Raw genomic sequence first — 20,561 nt, 5'->3', positions numbered from 1 at the left:
TCTCCTGCTCGCTCATACTCCATTCCACTCTCTTATAGTCTTTATTTGAAGAAAGACATACCTCAGGAATAGAGACTGCCTCGGGGTCAGTCTGAACAGGGTCACTTCCTGTCCAAATACACGTAGAGTTCCTGAGTTCCAGGAAAAGTTCCTGCAGTGAAAAAAAGCTGTAATAGAAGAGAGCATTTGTGTGTGCGTGTGTGCATGTTCAGTACGTGCCCGAATCCAGGTTGACTTGTTTGTCTGAGTCTGCCTCAAGGTTTTTTGACGCATCTATCCACTCTCTTTTAAGTTATTAAGTTATTTTCCATTTTGCTTTCATGCTGCCTAATACAGCAGTTGTAAGACACATTATTAGAGGAGTATTTCATCGTTGGAAAGATGGCCTTTTAGTTAAACTTAGACATCTCTCCAGCAGAAAGACACACATACTTTTGAAACTGGTGCTACAGAAACAGAGGAAACAAGGAGGAAACCTACACCTACCAGAACGCACTGCGCCGCACCAGACCAATAAACGCTCCCGCTGTTGGGTGACGTAATCCGAACATGTCCGTTTGAAACAATGGCAGTTGGCTGGCAAGAAACGATCTCGTTCTCTTATAGTGAAACAGTAAGCAAAAACATGTTTCTGAAAAACAATTGTGGTGAAAAATGCGCAACTCCGTAGCAGAATCTTGGTTTATATTTGATTTGAGATGCTTAGTTTTACACTGTGATCTCATTTTTTCGGCCTCCATTTTTACTGTGCAGGACACAGTATGACGCCAACTTCCTGTTCACAAACTCTCACGATTAGAGCTAAACACGGCACTAAAATATGTTTCTTAAAATATTTTAGGTGAGAAATATGCAGTATTGTTACATAATCGCGATGCATATTTGATCCACACTGCTAAGTTTGATCTTTTGTGTCTGCGGTGGCAGCATGGGTGGTAGAGGCAATATTAAAATGCAGAAGTACAGCCTGTAGTTCCAGCAACAGCCCGAGAGCCAGCGATACTGCGCCAGATGATGTAAATTATGTCGGAGTTTCAGCAGGGTGTGAGGAGAGATATCCAGTTACTGGTTAGATGAAGAGAATTTTACCACATTGTTTTGATGCAAAGCAGGTTGAAAATCGGTGAATAACCCTTTCAACAGAATCAGGGAATCAAGGCTGCAGCTATTTAACCCTGCAACTTACAATGTTCAGCATTCCAACGGAGCATAACAAGGTCGCCCTCCTTTAGCATGGCACAAAGGTCGAGTCTGTGTGTATTCATGCTGGACATATGAGCTGTAGGAGTGTTGTTAAGTGTTTCATTTCTGTCCTTGTGTCTTATAAACGTGGAAGGTTTCCACACCGTTTGCACGGTTAAAGTCGGTTAAAGCAAGAACAAAATGGCAGAAAACATGTGTAATACAAAAAAGGGTATTCCAATTTACTTTATTCCAAACTGTGGGTCCATATCAAGACTCATTAACATTTTTTATTATATTGAATTATATTTGAGATACAGGCATGTCGGTGTTTGTGTGCTTGGGTGCTAAATGCAGTAACGATTGACCTTCTTCTGTTTTTACAGGACATGAGGAAACATGTGATGATGACCCTCTTGGACACAGAGCAGTCATATGTGGAGTCACTACGCAGTCTCATTCAGGTAACACACAAAACCCAACTCCACACAGTTCACCTCAGATATTCTTGCACCTCTGGTTTAATAAGAAAGTACTGCTCGTTGGAGGACACATGCTGCCTTATTCATGCGTTGCCATCAAACACATGCACACACAGAGACACAAGCAAATGCTATTGTGGATTCACAGATTGCTGAGGACGTGAATAACAAATGTAGGTAACAAAGGTGTTACGTAATCCACTTATAGTCATTCAGTCTGTCAGGGTAATCTGCTAACCCCATCACGTCTCACTGTCATCAGCATTATCTGCCCACGCACACACATGCACACCCATGCACACCCATACACACTCATCTATATCCTACACGTATCTCTTCAAGCAGCTAACTAACCTTTACCCCAAATCTTAGCTGCTTCGCTCTCTCTGTCTTTCTCTTTGTCTATCACATACACACACACATACACACACACACACACTCCTCACTCTCCCTACCTGTTGTATAACCTGTCACCGCTGGCTGTGTGTGGGCGAACAGTGTGTATGTGCGTGATCGCATACATCTGTGTGAAACATCTGTGTGATTGTGCACGCACGCCCCTTGCGCACGCCGACTTCTCTGTAATTCTCCCTATGCATGCATTTCTGTGTGTGGCCACAAAGTGAATAATCCTGCGCTGTGTTCCCATGGCGACACAGGGAAAGTAAGTGTTACCACGGTGACTGCAGTGAGAGTGCAGATCCCTGAAGGAGGGTGTCAGATGTGGTTCAGCTGAGACAGCTCTACAGCAGCGCGGTCCAAAGTTGAAATCTGACTCTTTGCAGTTTCTTTTTTTGGGGGGGACTCTGGCAGTTTCCTGTGAATAGAGGTTTTTAGTTTTTGTTTCACAGCTTAGTCAGCAGACGAAGGACCAGATACCTCGTGTGACAAAGAATTAATAACAATAGATCACATGCCTACATGTTTGTGAAAGGTGCTCAGTGTCATACCCACTCATTCTGTGATCATCACCAGCCCTTTTTAGATGGGAGTTGTGCAAATTTGCAGGAAAGCCCAATCAGTCTTTTTTCAGCATTGGCAGTATAAAAACAAAATCGGGGAGTGCAGCAAAATGCTGCCTACCTACTTTTGTTTATACAGAATGTGCCTTTTTCAGGGCAATGGGGGGCGTGAACAAGTAACAAAACGTGTAGCTCAGCGTGTGAAGTAAACAGTGACGTGGGAGGGAAGCCATGGCTGGTCGGTCCTTCGGCGATTCTCACGTAAGCCGGCCCGTTCTTCACCGTCCCCGTCATCTGACAGTTAATGGCCTCTTCGTTTGCGAGGGCAAGGAGGGCACGCAATTCCTTGTCTCCTCAGTTGCTCATCTTTACAGTGTCTGTCAGGTTTGTGTTTCCCTCTTGCTACTAGCTGCGTGCTAATTCCTGCTGTCAGCTGTTTCTTGTTTATCCACCACCAGTGGGTCGCACATGCGGCGTCATCAACAGCTCCTCCCACAAGTCATCAACAGCCCCTCCCGTTGCGGAAGGCCGCCTCGGTCTGTTTAAACTAAAAGGGTTCCGCCAATATGTCTACCCTACGAGGCGGAAAATTGGGCACCTCGGATCAACTCGCCAGTCTGGCTCTGTGTGTCTAAACGCTCGCAGCTTGCCAGCAAAATGGCCCAACATTTACGGAAAATCTGGCAGTGTAAAAGGGGCTAGTGACTCCTCAGGAATTTGCGTTTCCTAGGATAGTGTAGGCATGACCCATCCTACTCTGCCTTTCTCCACCTCTTATTGCCTTACCCTGACATTCTTATCCTAATCAATCCTACTCATTTAGCCTAAATCTAAACAACCCAACCAACAAAGGCAACAAGTAGTAGCCAATCAAAGGAATGTAGGTTGGGTCGTTCCTTCGCTATCCTGGGAAACACAAATTTGCAGCCAATGACATTGATCATCTTGTTAGAGTGCAATGTTCTGTTGTGAAACCTTTGGTCCTGGCATTCATGTAGATGCTACTTGACACGCTCCACCCACCCGAACATCATCGCAGACAAAATATACCCCCTCATGGCAACAACAGTTGTCGATGGCAGTGCCCCCCAACACGCCACAAAAACTGCTTTGGAATGGGACAGATAGTTCAAGATGTCGACCTGGCCTCCAAATACCTCAGATCCCAACCTGATCAAACATTTGAGGGCCGTTCTGGTACCCCAGAGGTACCCCCGATCCATGACGGCTGCTCCTTGGACCGGACTTGGCTCTTACCTGTCAAGGCATGGACACATGACCTCTGGAGGGTGTCCTTTGGTGTCTGGCACCAGGGCGTTAGCTTCAGATCTTTTGAGTCCTATGGGTTGTGAGGTGGGGTACCAGTACATCCCATAGATGTACATGGTCTGCACTGGTGTTTAGGCAGGGGGAGCATGTCAGGTGGCAACCACAGGAATGTCAGAGCCCCAAGGTTTCCGTAATAGAACATTGCACTGTAACAAGATGATCAATGCTGTTCACTTCACCTGTCAGTGGTTTCAATGTTTTGGCTGATCGGTGAAGTTAGTTCATGTGTGTATGAGCGACATGTGGATTTCATATGTAACCCAGATAAATCGTACGTAAACATTGTGGGAATGAAACACAGCTTAAGTGTCAGCTGTGTGTGTATATGACACCTTTTTTCGACTCGTCCAGAGATAGTAACTGCTCATCTTCCACTTTCTTCGTAAGCTTCTTGACCTGTCACGCTCCTCATTGTGTTCTGGAAAATAACACGACTATACAATACCTTCACTAATGAGCAGCAATAAATGGTTAGTGACCAACTAATACAAGCTGACACTGAAAACACAACACACACATAACTTCCAACCTACCTGCACTGCAGATTTCAAGATGAGCTACAACATCGTCATCTAAGGAGAAGCTTGTTGAACGCTTCAAGATTAAGTTAGCACTTCCAAGCAGACGCTGAGCTCTTATGACTCTTATTTCCAAGAAAAATGAATTGAAGGAACTGAATCACCACTGCTTTGACAATATCTCACATCCTTTTCCCCATATTTCTTCAATACAAATGTTTTAACCAGCAGATTAGATTTGTCATTACATTTGTCAAATGTGTCATGAAGTCAGGCAGCGAGCCACGCACAGCTGACTGGACTTAACAGCTTCTGGAGCCTCGGGGTCACATCTGTCTCAGTCCATTTTAGACAATGAATTAAATCTCTGCATTTCTCTCAGCTTTAATGGATCACTGTGGGTGAAGCAGTGTGTCAGACCCGGGCTTGTTAGGACACTGCTGAAAACCTTACTGCTGAATCTACAAGAGCTGATTTTATTGTTCGAAGTTACCTTGAGACTTAAGTAAAAAGTTATAAGTATATCATATTATATTATCACTGATAATAATCGTTTTAGCCAATATTAAAGGAGCAATAACAATAACCTGTCCAACAGATTGCCCCACAGCTGGAGGACGTTTTAGCAAACCTTGTGCATATTTCAATGATTTAGAATGGTCTGTAACTCACTGCTGGTCTTGTCCCCTCAGGGCTACATGCGTCCTCTCAAACAGCCGGACAGCGGCTCCATAGTGGACCCTCTGCTGGTGGACGAGATGTTTTACCAGATCCCGGAAATCCTGGAGCACCATGAGCACTTCCTGGAGCAAGTCGCCAGCTGTGTCGGCCAATGGCACGACAGGCAGACTGTCGGACACCTCCTCATCCAATCTGTAAGTAGAGATGACGAGTTTCCTCTCCTCTTTAATGATAACAGAAATAATTCATGTATTCATTCTTGTGGGTTTGAATTTTACTAGTCGAATTTTCAGAGATGGAAACCAACTGTTTTACACTTCCAGAGGCGCAGTTTTAGTCTGACATGTAATGATCTCTCCTTTCCCTGATGTAAATCTTTAATCATGCACATGAGTACATTTAAAAAAGCCAATCAGAAACCTGGAAATCAGATTTCTCTAGCCCCCAACACCGATTATGGAAACTGGGTTTCTTGGTTACATGAAGTTTAAGAGAGCATGTTACTGTGGAAAGCCAACTGTGACCCAGTTACTTTAGCGTAGAGTTTTCATAGTGATTGATCTCTTCTTTGTGCTGCAGAAATGTATTCAGCAGGTGCTAGCATTGTTAGCTTGTGACATGTCACATGGAGGGTGTGAGCATGAGACAGTAGCAGTCTTCTCTTAATAGCAGCTGTTTTTGAAGCAATAAGACTGGTCGCGTGTGTGAAAGTCCTGGGGTATCCTAAACCTTGTGTTATTATTTGTGGTACATCCTCAAGCTAGAATCAACAGTAGCTAATGAACAGATATTTAGCCTACCTAAAAGTTCAACTCATTGTGTTCAAAGGATGCAGTGTACTTTGCTTCTCTGGCACAGTTTTACTGTTTGACTGTATATTTGTCTTTATTATCCCTGCAAGATAAGATAAGGACAGAAAACCCAATAAGGTCTGATAGCAGACTGTTATTCAGCTCTGTAAAACTGTGGTTTTTCCTGATTTAAAAAAAAGTCAATATTCAAATGCAGTTGCAATTTCTATTATAAAACAGATTTTCTTTATTTTGAAGGTTAATTCCAAAACTTTTCTATGAATTTGTCATGAACTCATCTGATCCACTGTGGTGCAACAGTAAAGCAACTTGTACAGACATGACATATAAACAGTGTTGGAAAGTAGTTCAATTACTAGTTAAACTACAATTAGCACTGGTTAAGTACATTCAAATCTCAGTAGCTTCTTTAGTAGTTAAGCACTTTGGGTCATTTGGTTTTTGTACAGTCACCTGATATTTGAGTAAAATCACTTCCTATTTGCAACCAAGGTGTCTGCGATCAAGTATTATGAATTTCCTGGTTCCACCACAACCGTTGCTCTCTATCCTCACCTTAAAACTCATCCTCAGGCTGCCCTAGTCCCTAAACCAAATACACCTACACTTTACTCTTTAGACCTCACATGACCTCTACATTAGTTTTAAAATTGCACACTTGTTTCCAGTGCATTTTACACCCTGATGAAGACTCTCAAGCCACAACGTGTCGGTTTATCTATGAATCAATAAAGGATTTTCAACTACAGTCAGAGAGACTCAGATGTGTTTTTGGACTGCCTGCCTGTACCATGGACTTTTACACTGAGTGAGCTGGCTAGTTGTTGTTTTTATCTTTATGTGGCTATTTGCCCTGTTCTTGAAGAGCACCAAATTTTTTTAACAATGGATGTAGCTGAACTGCTTGTAAAAATTAGTCTTACTTTGACAGGCAAAAGGTTTTTGAGAGCAGTTAAGATGTGGTGAAGTTACTTTTCATTGTAAAGTAGGTGGTAGTTTTAATATAGTTCCCCCAACACTGCAGTTAATTTATTTTTTCTGCAGAGCATGAATGAATACAATGTTTTTAAAGGCATTACTGACGGCAGAGAGGACTGAGGGGAAGCTGTTTTTATCAAGAGACAGTCTATAGTTGGCAGCACTAGTTTAATATTTTGTTTTCCCGGTGACCCCTTGTCGACCCATTTAAAATTTCCCATGACCCGAGCGTGGCTCTCAACCTAGATTCTGAAGAACATTGCGTTGGGCTAAATGTCAGGTTTCAGTCTTTGAGAATAAAAGAGTGAAGAACTTCTTATCTACATAAAGTCATAGATGAAGTATAGACGAAGCACATGTTCCAGTTTCTTCATAGACAGACTGACAGACCAGAATGCAGTGTGGCTACAGCTTTTGTTTTTTATCGAGTGGGAAAAACCCCTCATTCTCTTGCTATGTTAATGCTATTGTTATCCCTCTCAGCAGCTCACAGCTTGAATGAAACCATTTCACAAACGCTCAGTGGAGACACAAAGTGTCACACAAGGACAATGTGGGAAATGTTGGAAAGCGCTGACTGAATTAAGCAGATAAAGACGGCTGAGGAAAAGTTGCTGCACCAGAAAAATTAAAATTACTCAGCTTTATATCACTTAACACCTGCAAAGATAAATTCACAGATTCATTATATGAACTGTTTAATGTTACATGTTGCTACCTTAGGGTTTCCCTTTAAAGAGTTGAGGTAGAAAAACATAAGAGAGAGGGTTGTCTCTGCTTCACTGAAGCTGCTGCAGATCCCTCACTGCTCACACCAGACCTCCCTCAGCACTCCCCCTCCCTTTCCGTCCGCTGCAGCTCTTAAAGCTGCAGCAGTTGCACATTGCTTCAGGCCTCGTTGGCGCAGTAGGCAGCGCGTCAGTCTCATAATCTGAAGGTCGTGAGTTCGAGCCTCACACGGGGCAGAATATTTTGCTCAGATGTGTGCTGTCATAGTGGCAGATGTTTCAGCAGATTTATGGTTTGTCAGAAGTGTCAGCTTTGACTCATTAACAGCAGTAAAGGGAAATGTGTATAAGACATTAGAACAGAAGTATTGGACAGCAGTGAATCGGTACTAAAATCATAAATCTCTCCTCTCTTTCTGCTCTTTGTGTGCCCTGTTATAAAAATAATTTCAAGAGCAGCCACTTCCCTCTCTCCTAAATAGATATACAGTATGGAATCTATTTTTATCTCCTCAAGCACCCTAAAGGAGGCCAACTGTATTTTATAAGTACATTTGTGTCATATCTTGACTATAATGTTTTTTATCCAGAGTCTGCAGCCCAAGTCTGAGATATTTTTTGCAGCATTATTTGTGAGGGTTTAGCAGTTTTAGACTGCTGATATGCATTTGGATTGCACACTTTAAAAAATATGTACATGATCTTCACACATCGATGCAGACTGTATATTGTTCTAGTTAATACATAGCATTTAGAAAGTTAAAGTAATTTGGATTTGATTTGGTTTATTGGCAACATATCAGACTGGTGTTTTATGGATGTTAAAAGGCGTGGAGTGTTCAGTTTATTCATTCATAAAATCCTGCAACTTATGGTGAGCCCATCCAAATCAACCAACATGGAGTACAGATGGCAGGAGTTACATAAGAAAATAAAACCTTAAAACCATAGATAAAAACATCACAAACAACAAAACTATACGCCTTATTTACTCTGCTTTTATTGAGCAGAGTAAATAAGGAGTATGTTTACTTTTATTACTTTTATTGAGTCCGTTCTTTCTTTTAACATTGTCTGGTGATTTTGTAATCTGAGCCTTAAAGAAAATAACAAGATAAGTTGTGCTGCAAGATCACCGGTGTTACTTTTAATAACCTACAGCATCTACTGTATATGAAGAGAGGTTCACCTCTAAAGCTCGGTCGATTGTCTCTCAGCAACCCCTCCATGTTGAGTTTCAGAAGCTTCCATCATGGTGGAGGTTTTGCCTCCCTAAATGTAGCACTAAGCGTTACAGATCGTCCTTTGTCCCGTCTGCTATCGCCTATCTTAACCAGCAGTGACCACTAATGTCCATGATTTACCTCTGACAGTGTGTGGTACTGGATTCTGTCTGTTTTGTTGTACTCTTGACTACTGTCTGTATTCCAATATTGCCCCTTGGGGATATGAAAGCTTTACCTTACCTTACTAAACAAAAACCTTTTTTTTTTAATTAAACAATATGATTTAGAAATACATTAAAGATAAATGACACTAAAAATAGATTTACATGTTTCAGCAACTAAAAACTGTCAAGGTCCAATATATCAGACACCCAACAACATTGCACCCTAAAATACAGTATTTCCTTGACATTGTTCAGAGTGCAAACATCAAAGGGTTAAAAAGTATAACATAAAACAATGTATTAACTTACCTACATTATTTTTGGGTTGTCTAGTAGCAGCTACTGTATAATAATCTTCCCCTTGAAGGAAGGACAGTTTCACACTTTCTTAATTAAAGTTAAGAGCAGACCAGTCAATAATATATTTAAGAGCTGCTGGAAAAGAACATTAAGTTTCATCTTTTGTACTAAATCGGGAAAGACTGCTCCTCGTTGTGACTAATCCTCACTTTGTCCTTAGATGTTATTTCTCTGTCCTCTTACTGTTCCTCCAAGACTGAGAGGACAGGACACTGGGAGATGGATGAGAAAGGAGAAACGCAGGGTCAGGTTGTTTTAAGAAAGGGTAGAAAGCCAATTACTCTCTGACGTTCAATACACATTGTGCCTTATGTCTGTTAACACTCTCTATCTGTTTGTACCTCCACTTTATTTATGCCGTTTTTTTTAGCTTTCAGTCGCTCTCTGTCCCCTGCCCTGAGAAAAGAAATCAGGTCAGGGTGAATCACCCGTGTGTGTTTAAAGGAGTGTAAAATCTATTCTGTTCTAACGCAGGACAAAGCGAAAATCCACTTACACCAAGGCGTCGCTGATGATCTGTCTGATTAAAGCCCTCTTCTGCTGATATTAGGATTTAATTGCACTGTGATAAACACAACATATACTGAACGTTAGCTGTTGAGCCCCTACAATTAGCTGTAAGTGTGTATCCTACAGTGTAGACTATAATAGAGTAGAATTATCTTTATTGTTCACTATGGGTAGAAATTTGTCTGTGGCTCAGCAAACACAAAAGACAACATTGTAAAAAGCAGACAAATAGTCACATGAAGTTATTGCAAAACACATTACATCAGCTTGTCGTCTGTCTGTGGTTTAAAACTCATCAGTCACTTTGTTGAGATAAGGATACTGAGTGCACTTGGGATGAAGGACTTCTTAAATACATTTGTAGTTGCCAGAGGGACTCTATAGCGCCTCCCGGAGCTCAAGAGCTCAAATTGGCTGAAGAGAGGATGGGAACTATCTGCCAAGATTCTCCTCGCTTTCTTCCTTGTCCCCTCTCTAAAGAGTCGGGTCAAGGGCTTTTGTGGCCTGCCAACTATTTTACTATTTTTTTTAAATAGTTGTTTTTTGTTTTGTTTTTTTGATTATCCATGTAAAGTAAAAAAAAAAAAGTGAAAGAATATCCAAGTCATAGCATGATGATTTTGTTCAATCAACAGTGGTTGATTTATTCAGTTTACTATATTTTTCAATCCACACAGTCAGGCGATTGACAGTTGAAATATACGTCTTCATGTATACCTCTTTTATACACATGTCTCACACATTAAACGAGGGAGGCTGCCCTGGAGCAGCTAATGTGTTCGGTGTCTTGCTCACAGGTACCTTGGCAGTGTCCAGGAGGGAACTGGCACCTCTCTAGCGGCCAGTCCGCACTCCAAACTTGGTCTCTACAGGGACTAAGATTGGCAACCTTTCTGTTCCCAAGCCAAGTCCCCACAGACTGAGCTACTGCCCTCTATTTTCTGTCAATGTTCTTCTTTACTTAAAATATCTCTCAAAATTAAATAAAGTCATTATTCCACAGTGATGACCTTAGTTTTTCTAACTGAGCTGTGGTTTGAACTATGGGCGAAATAAAACTGCACTGATCTCTACTTGCTACAAAAAAAGTATGTCATCAGCTTAATGTTGAACATGCTGGTGTCATGAAAAAGTCAGAACATGGTAACTTAAATGTCGTCGTCTTCTTCTTCTCCCTCTTTTCCCCAGTTCTCCAAAGAGGCTCTTGCTAATATGTATTCCGCGTACATCGACAACTTTCTCAACGCCAAAGATGCTGTGAGGATTGCCAAGGAGGCCAAGCCAGCGTTTCACAAGTTTCTGGAGGTGAGTGTTGGACTGAGTCACAGGATGCCCTGTTTTGTCTTAGCAGCTGCTCTTATGTGTTTCTTTGGAAAAGTAGAAACAGGTCGAGAAAAATGTCCCTAGTCTGGAGGAAAGAGCTTTTAGAGCCTGAACAGTACTTTGTCAATGTAAGGTTTGTGTATATGTTAATGTGCGTGTGTGCTTCCTGTCTTGTTCCTGCTGTTTGTCCATGCCGGTATTCCCGCGAGTTTTTTGTACTTGAAAGAGACACTTGATTGTTCTTGCCCTACAGCTATAGGACTTCAGGATACAGTTGATTAATTGAGAGTTGTGTGTTAAGTCATGATTGTTTCTAAAAAGATTTAACACTCTTGATCAAAGTGGATAGCATCTATCTGTCATTAAAATTCAGGCTTAAAATTCTAATATTCTCATTTCTATATCAGATTGTTGTGAGGGATTGTTGTCTACTCAGCAGATCTGGAGGATCCAAAATGTTCTCACAATGCCAGAAACCACTGAAACTGATTTTCTCACTCAGTAAATCTAGCCTCATCTCTCTGGGTCACTCTTTTTGCTGGAACTGCAACTAAGGACAAATTATTGCCTGCGAAATCTTCTACAAACCATCTTTTTAAACCAATTCAACCAGTTAATCCGACTTACAAACCCTGAGATATTTTAGCAATATGTCCAGTTAAATTTGGTAGACCACTCCGAAGCTGCGGTGTGCCACCAGATATAAATGTATGGGGAAAACAGCACCAGTTGGCTGCACAAACAAGAGCTCTGATGCAAAAATGTAATCAGGCACCACAGAAACCTGTCATGTCCTCGTCCTATTCTCAGTTTTCAACCACTGAGAGCTTCATGCCAGAGTGGGTTTTGACAGTGGAACCACTGCACCATCTTGTGGCGCAGTTGTGAAGTGCAACACTGAGCTTACTTTAGAGATAATGTTCTCACCCTCTCTTACATCCATGCTTTGTCTCCATCTTCCTTCCCTCCTTCAGCAAAACATGCGTGAGAACAAGGAGAAGCAGGCTCTGGGTGATCTGATGATTAAACCGGTCCAGAGGATTCCTCGATATGAGCTGCTGGTGAAGGTGAATTATCTCAAAACGTTACTGCCAACTTTCTGTGTACTGCAAGTAGCTTCATCCTGTGTTTAGTCATGTAAAGGGAGATTAATTTAGTTGTGTTGCTTTGCTCAAGGACCTGCTCAAGCACACCCCAGAGGATCACCCGGACCACCCGTACTTACTGGACGCCCAGAGGGACATCAAGAGATTGGCTGAGAAGATCAATAAGGGCCGTCGCTCCGCTGAGGAGGCAGAGAGGGAGACGAGGGTCATCCAAGAGATCGAGGCACACATAGAGGGAGTAGAACATGTGAGATATACTTTATACTGTGAAGATATACCTCTGTTTATAGCTGATGTTTGCCTTTTTAACTTAAGGGCTGCTTTCGTTGTAGATTATTCAAGAGTTATATTTATGGTATGAAGTGATGATCACATCTCTCTGCATATGTGTGTTTATGTTAGATTCTGAACCCCCAGAGGAAGTTCTTGAGACAGGAAATGGTCATGGAGGCGGTAAGAAGTACTTTTTGATATGACAAACGTTTGTAGCATAGCAAGGTATGTAAAATATGTAAACGTAATAGATATGATTTAAGCAAACCCTTATATAATTATGTATTTAAACTTTTATGGTTATATGGATGACCCAGAGACTTTCTGAGCTCTTCCTCTCTCCTTTCACTCCCTGCAGAAGACAGTTGGTGGAAAGAAAGACCGTTCTCTCTTCCTCTTCAGTGATCTGATCATCTGCACCACTCTCAAGAGGAAGTCTGGCTCCTTAAGACGCAGCTCCATGAGCCTGTGAGCGACACACACACACACACACACACACACACACACACACACTAAGATAGTTTCCAAACCGCACTGCCCCCTGGTGTTTTCAGGCTGTGTTTTCTACAATGCTTGACAAAACTCTCCATCACTTCTCTCTTTTGCCACCCTTTTTCTGCTCCTCTCTCCCTCTCAGATACTCTGCTGCGAGTGTGATTGATACTTCCAGTAAATATAAGTTCCTGTGGAAGCTTCCCCTGGAGGAGGTGGAGGTTGTGAAAAGTAAGGCTCCATCTTTAGATCACACACTGCTGCTGGTGGCAGGAAACACACAGGCAACCGACATCCTGTGGTTTTAAGTTTTGCTAGAGATGAATGAGGCTCATGACTGTGTAATCCTGTGAATCACTAGCGGCAAAACGACGTGTCTTATCAATTTATTTTGTCTGCAAAAACAAAGAATAAAGACACATTTTGAGATAAAGCTGTTCTCTTAAAATGTTACCTATCAGGCAGCCACACTGTTGCCTGATTCATCAATATTGAAGCGAGATATTACAGTTTTTATGCCTCCATTTCGGTGATAGTCATGGACAGAGGCATTATGCTTATAGTTTGTGCGTCCGTCGGTATGTCCCATTCATGAACAAAATACCTCAAGAGCACCTTAAGGAATTTGACACAAAGCAATATCTTAAAAATGCCTTGAGGGATTTTCTCTAAATTTGGCACTAACATCCATTCAGACTCACCTATAAAATCAATAGATTTTAGTGGTTAAAGGTTAAGGTAACTGTGACCTTACATCCATTTCATTCTTATGAATGTGATATCTCAGGGACACCTCAAGGAAATTTCCTTAATTTTGGCACAAACCTCCATTTGGACTTGAATTGATTAGAATTTGATGGTCAAACATCACTGTGACCTCACAGAACTTGTTTTTGGCCATAACTCAAGAATTCATTTGCTGATAATGTCAAGATTTCACACAAATACTAATAGAATTCAATGATGAAGTGATGACATTTATATCCATCATCAGCTGTCATGGCTGCATATGAGTCTGGACAGACATGGATGTAAACTGTAGCTACAACTTGACTGGTTTGCAGAGGCATATAAGGGCAAAGCGGTAATTCTAGTTTCTTGTGATGCAGTTTAGTTTATAAATGATTTAATGGATAACATCTGCTTCAGGCTCCACTCAGGCAACAAACAAAGAGAGCATCCAAAAGATGATCAGTCGATTAGACGAGGATCTCAGCACTCTGGGTCAGATCAGCAAACTCTCTGAGACCCTCAGCTTCCCACACCAGGTAATGTGCACCAACGCACACACATGCAAAAAGCAGCCACATGTTTAACTGCACTGTCATGTCTTGTTTTGTCTTCGCCCTCCCTCCTCCTCTCTTTCTATCTGTCTTTGTTTAATATTACTGTCTACGATGTGTTAAAACATCTAATGAATTTGGTCTTTCTCTTGTTGTTTCCGCCTCTCTCAGTCCCTTGATGAGGTAATAAAGGATCTAATGGCGTCGGTGCACAGGGAGCTGTCAGAGAAGCAGTCTCTGGCCTTCAGTATGACCTTTCTTCCCACAAAGCTGGAGTTCACCACTGCCTCCGCAGAGAGCAGCTTCGTCTTTGAGTTTACCTCCCCCGACACTCGCTCCAACTTTGAACAGGCCTTTGAAGACGCCAAGAAGAAGCTGGGTCAGTGAAAAAGCTAAACGTTATTTACTGCACTGTAGCTTGTTAGATACAGTTTTCTCAGACTTCTTCAGACAAGAATGTGTTTAAATAATTAGAATTTAGATATGAGTGTTATATTATCGTTAATGATTGTGACTAGGATTCATTAGCCCTAGAGCTACTTTATTTCAGTGGCTCTAATTGTCAGTGTCATTGTGTTTAGCAATGAATAAGGACCAGTGGGACCCAGAGTTTCTGAAGGCCATTCCTATAATGAAGACACGAAGCGGAATGCAGGTGAGAGCAGCAGTGAATAATTAACGTATAATCTGTGTGTATACAGATGATTTATGTAGACATGCTCTCTTTACAGATGTACAAAAGCCATGTTCATTCATTCATTGTTGTTTGTCTCCAGTTTTCGTGTGCCTCTCCCAGCCACAGCTGTCCTGACAGTGGCTGTGAGGTGTGGGTGTGTAACAGCGATGGATACGTGGGGCAGGTGAGAATTTATGAACCAATCAGCAGAGGCGATCACTTTATTCCACATGCTTTCTGGGGGAGAAAAATTGACTTGTAGTTTGACTAATGCGATGATGATGTTTTCTCTCTCCAGGTGTGTCTGTTGAACATCAAGGATGAGCCCACAGTTGAGGCCTGTATTGCTGTCTGCTCAGCGAGGATCATATGCATTGCTGCGGTGCCAGGACTGAAGGGAAGGTCAGTATCATCCCCCCCATCCACCAAAACACACATTCTCTCTTCATTTATTTTCCGCACTATTAACCAATCTCTTCACCTCAAAGGGAGCGTGGGTCAGAGCCCACCCTGGCCACTTCCACTGGAGCACCTGGTCACACCCAGCAGCAGCTCCATATATCCATCTCTCATTCATCTCTGGAGCTGACGGAGCAGCCAACAGGTTGGTCAATGAAGATTTTACAGCACGTCAAGCAACAACAGCTCGTGTTAACTGTCAGCTGCTATAGTACAATCCTTTGTTCTGTTTGTACTAAAGTTTTCTGTTATACAGCTATTTTAACTGATCAACTGATTGTTTCCAGGACCTGGGGCAGAGCTTGTTCCATTTGACAGCGATGACACCGATGACGAGGATTCACCCAGCCCTTCCTCCACTCTACAGAGTCAGGCCAGTCACTCCACCATATCATCCAGCTATGGCAGTGAGTAAAAGAAAACACTCCAGTCACACAAACTTCCTGTATACACTCTATAGATTCATACTCTCTCTCATATACACCCCCTCTTAAGATGACGAGGGTCCAGGCTCCAAGGACATGGTTACAGAGACCACCAGCAGTGAGGAGGAGCAGGAGTTCCCGGTGGCAAGTTCCTACGGAGCTCCGGGGATGCTAGGGGTTGGCGGCGGAAGTCGCGCCCACACAGAGAGCCCCATGGATGGCCGCGCCATGCGCCGCTCCTCCCGGGGCTCATTTACCAGGGCGAGCCTGGAGGACCTGCTTAGCATTGACCCAGAGGCCTACCAGAGCTCAGTGTGGCTGGGTACAGAGGATGGATGGTGGGTGATGGGCACACACACAGGCAGACACTTTCAGTACACCTTCAGTACAAATAAAAGCTTGGACAAAACAACAAACTGTGCTTGTTGGTGCATTGATTTAATCACCTCATCTCCTGTATTGCTTCTGTTTCTGTCAGCATCCACGTGTACCAGTCCTCAGACAACATCCGTAACCGTAAGAACAGCATGAAGATGCAACACTCAGCTTCCATCCTCTGTATACTGTGAGTTTATTTCTTTTCCATGGCTTTGGCTTTAAAATGAATAATGATACTGTAATTTATGCTGTATGAGACAATTAGAAATGATGAGTGATAGAGACGGGATGGAAAGCCATTTGATGCAGCTGGGTTTAAATGCACTGTCAGGTTTGTCTCCTGTAGGCCTCCGTCTCAACTTTACTGTTTCTGCTACATGTATATTTTCATGTCGAGCGTAATTTTCTCCCTTTCATTTGGAAACCCCTGCTTTTCTTCTTCTTCATTCAGGTATTTGGACAACAAAGTGTTTGTGTCCTTGGCCAATGGAGAGGTGATTGTTTACCAGAGAGAAGCAGGTAAGAGGCATGTGAAGTGAATTGGGTTGTTTATGGCTCCTTCTGATTTAGTTTCTGTGGTAGCTGAAGCTTTTTTCTTTCTGCGCTGCAACATTTTGATCAATGTGCTCCACACAGCCATGCTAGTCTGCACCCATTCAGAGTGCTGAAATGATGTTACCTGTTTCAAAAATGATCCTGCTGCTTCCACCCACATGACTTAAACATTAAACATACAACACCCCCTTAATCTCAATCTGCAGGTAGTTTCTGGGACCCTCAGTCTTCTCAGACGTTAGTTTTGGGCACACCCAGTAGCCCTGTCACCAAAATGGTTCCTGTGGGAGGAAAGCTTTGGTGCGGCTCACAGAACAGAGTCCTTATTATCAACACAACTACACTGGTACAAGAGGTAAGTGGATGGATGTATATATGTACAGGTGAATAAATGATGTGGCAGACAGATCAGGCGTTTTATGTGATACCTCTTCTCTCCCTCTCAGCACTGGTTCCAGGTGGGCACAGACAGCAGTCGGTGTGTGACTTGCATGGTGGCGTACGGTCAGGGTGTGTGGTTGGCGTTGCAGGGCAGTGCGCAGGTTAAACTGTATCACGCTCAGACCTTAGAGAGCCTGACAGAGGTGGATGTGGCGCCTGCTGTGCATAAGATGCTTGCAGGTAAATACACAGAAGATTTATGATCAGAAACAGGTTTTTAGAGTGACATAAATGTGTATGCATATTATTTTATACTGGGCGGCAGCTCATATGCAGGAATTTTTTATTTCAATCCCCTCTTTTTTTCCATTCAGGTGCAGATGCGATCATCAGACAGCACAAGGCTGCCTGTTTGAGAATCACGGCATTGCTGGCGTGTAAGGATCTGCTGTGGATCGGCACCAGTGCAGGTAAAACACACTTTTTAGCCAAAGTCTAAAAATACCTGACAATTAAACTGAATTACAATTTTTATTTCTCTTAATTATTACTTGAGAATTCGCAGTTCAAATGTTTGGGAACAAAGTCAGATGCTATACGTAATATTTAGTGTTTTTTTCAGTGGTAGAATTTTGGAATTTTACATCAATCATTATTCGTCAGATTAAAAAAGAAAGCACATTTTAAGATGGTGTTCTTCTTCAGGGGTTGTCCTTACACTGGTGATCCCAGCGGTGAGCTCAGGAACTAGTGCTGGGACACTAAAATCTCCCCTGGTGCCAATGGGCTCGGCTCACGGACATACGGGCCACGTTCGGTTCCTGACATCAATCGAGCTACCGGAAGGGTTCGACATGAACTTCCCTCCTATGACAGCTGACTCCACAGGTAGTTTGAAGGGTGTTTTTTGTGCAGCTTTGTCCACATCCGCAGCAGAAAAACTTTCACTTTCACTGCCCTCTTTTGACTTTTAATCCCTACCTTCTAGGCAACCAGTCCCAGAGCGGCAGCACAGTTGACAAGAACCTCCAAAGGCGTGACTCCGCGCGTCGCAGAGCCTCTGCCCACATCCCGTCTAAAACCAACCATCTAGTCATTTCCGGCGGCGACGGCTATGAAGACTTCAGACTGACCAATAGCAGTGAAACAGTTGGACGGGATGACAGTACCAACCATCTTTTGCTTTGGAAGGTCTGAGACAGTCGACCCCGATTTGAACAACCTGCCCTAACCTCCCTCTAGCTGAGAACAGCGCACAAGCTCCTGACCCCCTGCCCCCCCCATCGGACTCCTCACTTTTTGGTGTTGTTTTGGTCTTATGCTCAGTCCACCAGTCTCTATGTGCATAATATGGCTGTCGACTTCCTCCTGGGCTTACTAATGAATATGATCACTTCAAAGACAGTTTTCTTGTGTTAATGTTTCTGATGGTGTGCGTTGTTCCTCACTGAGTGCTGTCCGTGCGTGTGTATTTTCGTTTTTTCGGCATCTGCGAGTATTGTCTAGAAAAGCCTCTTTAAACTCGAGTCTTTATTGAAGGAGACAGAAGAGGATGGAGAAGGGGAAATGAAGCTTTCATACATGGATGAATGCTTAGATTGATGAGTGAAGGAGTGAAAGACAGAAGAGGACTTGGACTCTGTCGTTGCACAGGATGTTGAAAAGAGGACATTCAAGTCAAGCATGTACTTTGACATTTTCTCTGTTTTTCTGGACTCGGACATCAACCCTTTACTCCATCGTCACTTCATCTTAGCATGAACTGCAGACAAAATGCCTCCTGGTGGTCAGAGGTAAATGTCATGTAAGAATATATGAATGGAAACTAAGTAAAAAGTACCACCACAGACTGTAGTTTGGTGGATATTCTGAATTTGCGCTCATTTCCGCAGCTAGAAGAGAGGTTCTGTTGACGTCTGTGAGCTTTTAAAGGAGTGAAAGACAAAGGTATCCTTGTCGTCTGGACAGCCGGGTTGTAATAAATCCACTCCATGATCATTGCTTCTAGATGAGAGACCGCTAAAATCATCTTTTCTCCTGCAGAGAGAAAGTGAATAGCATTAAAGTGCAATATGTGGCAAGGGTATCTAACAAGACACATGCACACAGTCACACACATTAATGCACAGCCTTCACTCACTGAATCGTTAGACATTTGTGAAAAACATAAATGCATGTTTTCCGCAGATAATCACTTTGTATCTGATTTTTCTTATTTAATTTTTGCCGTCAGTTTAAGATGACATGAACGTAGATGATGCCCGCTACTGGAGTAGAGAAAGAAGTGCATTGGAGACATTCCTCCTTGACGTGACTATGCCAAAGCCTTGTATGTGTTAGACATTACAGGATCTGATAAGATTTCCTTTGCCATGAACTGTCAGTTTGTTTAACGGAAATCAGGAGCCGATGTTAACTGACTTCCACGATGCCAGGCTGTGGTAGCAGATAATGATAGTTATGTACAGTATTTATGGTTTTGATTTTAGCGCCTTCTTTTACAGCACTTAATTTATAGAAGATGTAGCTTTCACATTTTTGTTTTTGAGTTGAAGAACAAAGAGGCCCTGGCTTGATTAGCAGAAGAGATAAAGGGGAATAGTTTGGTCCGGGCAGATTGAGATACACAGCAGGGGTGTAACGACACAGTCCACTTGTGGTGTGGTACGATACACAATACAGGGTTCTTGTTTCAGGGCTGTATGATTACATAAATTTGGAGAAATAAATCCAGAAAGGTGAAGGTCTTGGCAAAACATCTCCACTCATCTATCAGCCAAAAGACGAAGAAAAACAATCCCGAAATTCCCTTTACATCGTCCCTGAACGCAGCTCAGAGAATCACCCTGTCACCTGTTTGTGTGGCGAATGCAAAGATTTGCCTAATATTTGAATTTTTGGGGGGGTATAGTGGCATTCTGTGTCACAGGAAATACAGCACCAACATGTATTGTTACACCCCTAATGCATAAACACTGATTCAACTATTGATGGTTAGAGAAGAAGATGCATGTGGTTTGTCTGTGAGACGAGAGAGTACCCAAGATACAGAATAGGTCAGAAGGACAAATGCTGAGCACCTGCACGTGCCTTCAGAAGGCTAAAAGTTAAGCCATTTAACACACACATACACACACAGCGTAAAAAGTCACCTCTCCCTGGCACAACGGCAGATGTCTGAGGGAAGTCAAGGGTAACACTGACTTGCCCTTGCACACACTCACACGTTAGCCTCAGGCTTTGGGGGTTAAGCAGCGATTGTCTTTGATCCCTCCAAG

The 20,561-nt window shown here is 42.7% G+C and overlaps 1 protein-coding gene and 1 non-coding gene across 2 annotated transcripts in view; both read left to right on the top strand.

Moving 5' to 3' along the window:
* The window catches only part of arhgef17 (Rho guanine nucleotide exchange factor (GEF) 17), an 83,800-nt gene extending 64,712 nt beyond the window's left edge, over positions 1-19,088 (top strand). Inside the window, exons 2-24 of the mRNA XM_033632322.2 lie at positions 1,569-1,646; positions 5,166-5,348; positions 11,121-11,237; positions 12,230-12,322; positions 12,432-12,608; positions 12,764-12,814; positions 12,993-13,102; positions 13,272-13,357; positions 14,276-14,394; positions 14,581-14,788; positions 14,991-15,064; positions 15,186-15,269; positions 15,384-15,487; positions 15,574-15,689; positions 15,832-15,951; positions 16,040-16,307; positions 16,448-16,534; positions 16,799-16,866; positions 17,109-17,257; positions 17,349-17,523; positions 17,658-17,753; positions 17,989-18,171; positions 18,272-19,088. Coding sequence (XP_033488213.1) covers positions 1,569-1,646; positions 5,166-5,348; positions 11,121-11,237; positions 12,230-12,322; positions 12,432-12,608; positions 12,764-12,814; positions 12,993-13,102; positions 13,272-13,357; positions 14,276-14,394; positions 14,581-14,788; positions 14,991-15,064; positions 15,186-15,269; positions 15,384-15,487; positions 15,574-15,689; positions 15,832-15,951; positions 16,040-16,307; positions 16,448-16,534; positions 16,799-16,866; positions 17,109-17,257; positions 17,349-17,523; positions 17,658-17,753; positions 17,989-18,171; positions 18,272-18,480 — 2,955 coding nt within the window. The 3' untranslated portion in view covers positions 18,481-19,088. The remainder of the gene's footprint in view (positions 1-1,568; positions 1,647-5,165; positions 5,349-11,120; positions 11,238-12,229; positions 12,323-12,431; positions 12,609-12,763; positions 12,815-12,992; positions 13,103-13,271; positions 13,358-14,275; positions 14,395-14,580; positions 14,789-14,990; positions 15,065-15,185; positions 15,270-15,383; positions 15,488-15,573; positions 15,690-15,831; positions 15,952-16,039; positions 16,308-16,447; positions 16,535-16,798; positions 16,867-17,108; positions 17,258-17,348; positions 17,524-17,657; positions 17,754-17,988; positions 18,172-18,271) is intronic.
* On the top strand, positions 7,837-7,909 carry trnam-cau (transfer RNA methionine (anticodon CAU)). The gene has a single exon. It is a non-coding gene; the product is annotated as a tRNA-Met (tRNA).
* Positions 19,089-20,561: the final 1,473 nt, after the last annotated feature.

This window comes from Epinephelus lanceolatus, chromosome 4 (assembly GCF_041903045.1).
Source record: "Epinephelus lanceolatus isolate andai-2023 chromosome 4, ASM4190304v1, whole genome shotgun sequence".
Taxonomy (NCBI): Eukaryota; Metazoa; Chordata; class Actinopteri; order Perciformes; family Serranidae; genus Epinephelus; species Epinephelus lanceolatus.
This window is presented reverse-complemented; position numbering and strand designations above follow the sequence as displayed.